The sequence below is a fragment of the Phodopus roborovskii genome, unplaced genomic scaffold (genome assembly GCF_943737965.1).
Source record: "Phodopus roborovskii unplaced genomic scaffold, PHOROB, whole genome shotgun sequence".
NCBI lineage: Eukaryota > Metazoa > Chordata > Mammalia > Rodentia > Cricetidae > Phodopus > Phodopus roborovskii.
In genome coordinates this window covers 4115644-4117616 of record NW_026126412.1, presented here as the reverse complement: position 1 = coordinate 4117616, position 1973 = coordinate 4115644, and the positions used below count along the sequence as shown (strand labels likewise).

The 1973-nt window shown below is 42.9% G+C and overlaps 1 protein-coding gene across 1 annotated transcript; it reads left to right on the top strand.

Annotated features, from left to right (window-relative positions):
- The first annotated feature begins 1025 nt into the window (after window positions 1–1025).
- LOC127220932 (60S ribosomal protein L36a-like) lies at window positions 1026–1433 on the top strand. The gene has a single exon (XM_051182825.1). It carries the CDS (start codon window positions 1064–1066, stop codon window positions 1382–1384), a length of 321 nt encoding a protein of 106 aa, XP_051038782.1. The 5' UTR covers window positions 1026–1063; the 3' UTR covers window positions 1385–1433.
- The last annotated feature ends 540 nt before the right edge of the window (window positions 1434–1973 follow it).

Genomic DNA, 1973 nt, shown 5'->3' with positions numbered 1-1973 from the left:
TAGACAGCCCAGTCCTTCTAACATTCAGGGAATCTGGGTCAGTCCTATGCTGCTTTCCCCGCTATCAGACTGGAGTCCATGACCTCCCCCTTGTTCAGGTCAGCAGTTTCTGTGGGTTTCTCCAGCCTGGTCTTGACTGCTTTGCTCATCACTCCTCCCTGTCTGCAACTGGATTTCAAGAGTTCCGCTTAGTGTTTAGCTGTGGGTGTCTGCTTCTGCTTTCATCAGCTACTAGCTGAAGGCTCTAGGATGGTATATAAGGTAGTCAACAGTCTCATTATCGGGGAAGGCTTTTAAGGTAGCCTTTCCACTATTGCTTAGATTGTTAGTTGGGGTCATCCTTGTAGATCTCTGGACATTTCCCTAGAGGGAGCCATTATAGGTTTTGAAAGAAATCTGGCACTAGGGAAATGTCCAGAATATGACTATTAAATGTCACAGAGAAACCCTATCTTGCCATATATTTGCACTGTGCTTTGGGTGGCTTCTGAATAATATTCTTTGGCACTCTTGCTTTTGTTGTGCTTCTTCAAGTCTTTGAACAAGAGTCATGAACATGAAAACACCAGGCCCAGATAGGGACCCCAGAGAAAACAGAAACAAACAAACAAACATGTAAACATTCCATTTCTCCAAGACTGACTGACTGCTGTGGAGAGAGCTAAACTGTTAAATGTGAGGAGACAAATTTATCTTAGGCTTTCTTTACCCACTAAATAACCATTTATCTCTGCACGAGACCCAACATCCTTGTAAATATGTAAATCCTTTAAAAATGTACATTCAAGCCTTTGATTCCACCCTAGATATACTCCTTTTGGTAGGTGTACATAAATAACCTGATTAATTTGTGTGAGTGTATATGTGTGTATGTATTCATGTATGTAAGTGTGTACACATAGTATATGTGAATGTAGGAGTGCACATGCTATATGGTGTAGCACCCACACTACCATCTGCTCCACAAATCGGGTGAAGGCCTAGAGATTGAATTAAGACAAGACAGTGGGTTCCGTCGCTGGCCTTCCCTCTTTCTTTCTGTGCCAATATCACTCCCGCCAACATGGTGAATGTTCCTAAGACCCGCCGGACGTTCTGCAAGAAATGTGGCAAGCACCAGCCCCATAAAGTGACGCAGTACAAGAAGAGCAAGGACTCTTTGTATGCCCAGGGAAAGCGGCCTTATGACAGGAAACAGAGTGGATATGGGGGGCAGACTAAGCCCATTTTCCGAAAAAAGGCTAAAACTACAAAGAAGATTGTGCTGAGGCTTGAGTGTGTTGAGCCTAACTGCAGATCTAAGCGGATGCTGGCTATTAAGAGATGCAAGCATTTTGAACTGGGAGGGGATAAGAAGAGAAAGGGCCAAGTGATCCAGTTCTAAGCTGATCTTGTTATGAAGACAATAAAAGAAACTCACCTCAAAAAAAAAAAAAAAAAAAAAAAAAAAACAAGACAGTGGGTCATTTGCTCAACAGCAATGTCAGAATACAAAATGCTGTTTATTGAGAGGAAGGGGTGGGCTTATATACCGACATACAGTGGAAAATAACAGGGTTTTCAGGCTTAGCTCCTCCCCAGCAGATGTGTGCTAGCAAAACAGAAAGAGTAACAATAACAACTCCAGGGCAAGATGTTCCATCCAACAGCTTCAGACTTGCTTCCGGGGTCCATGGGGCACATGTGGAGGTCAGAGGACAATCCTGGCCATTGATCCTTACCTGCCACCTTGTTTGAGACGGGATCTTTTCTTTTTTTTCTTACATTATTATCCCAGTCTGTTGCCTTACAAGCTTTGAGTATTTCCATGTCTCGATTTCCTGTCTCCCTGTAGGAGGGCTAGGATTAGAGATGTAGCCTGTCTATATTTGTATATGTTCTGGAGATTCAAATTTAGGTCCTCACATTTCTATAGCAAGAACTTTCCCAGTGATCAACCTTCCCAACCCAACCTCTATGATTTTTAAATTACT

Excerpts from the sequence above, each read along its gene's own strand:
- LOC127220932 (XM_051182825.1), top strand. The coding sequence starts at position 1,064 with ATGGTGAATGTTCCTAAGACCCGCCGGACGTTCTGCAAGAAATGTGGC.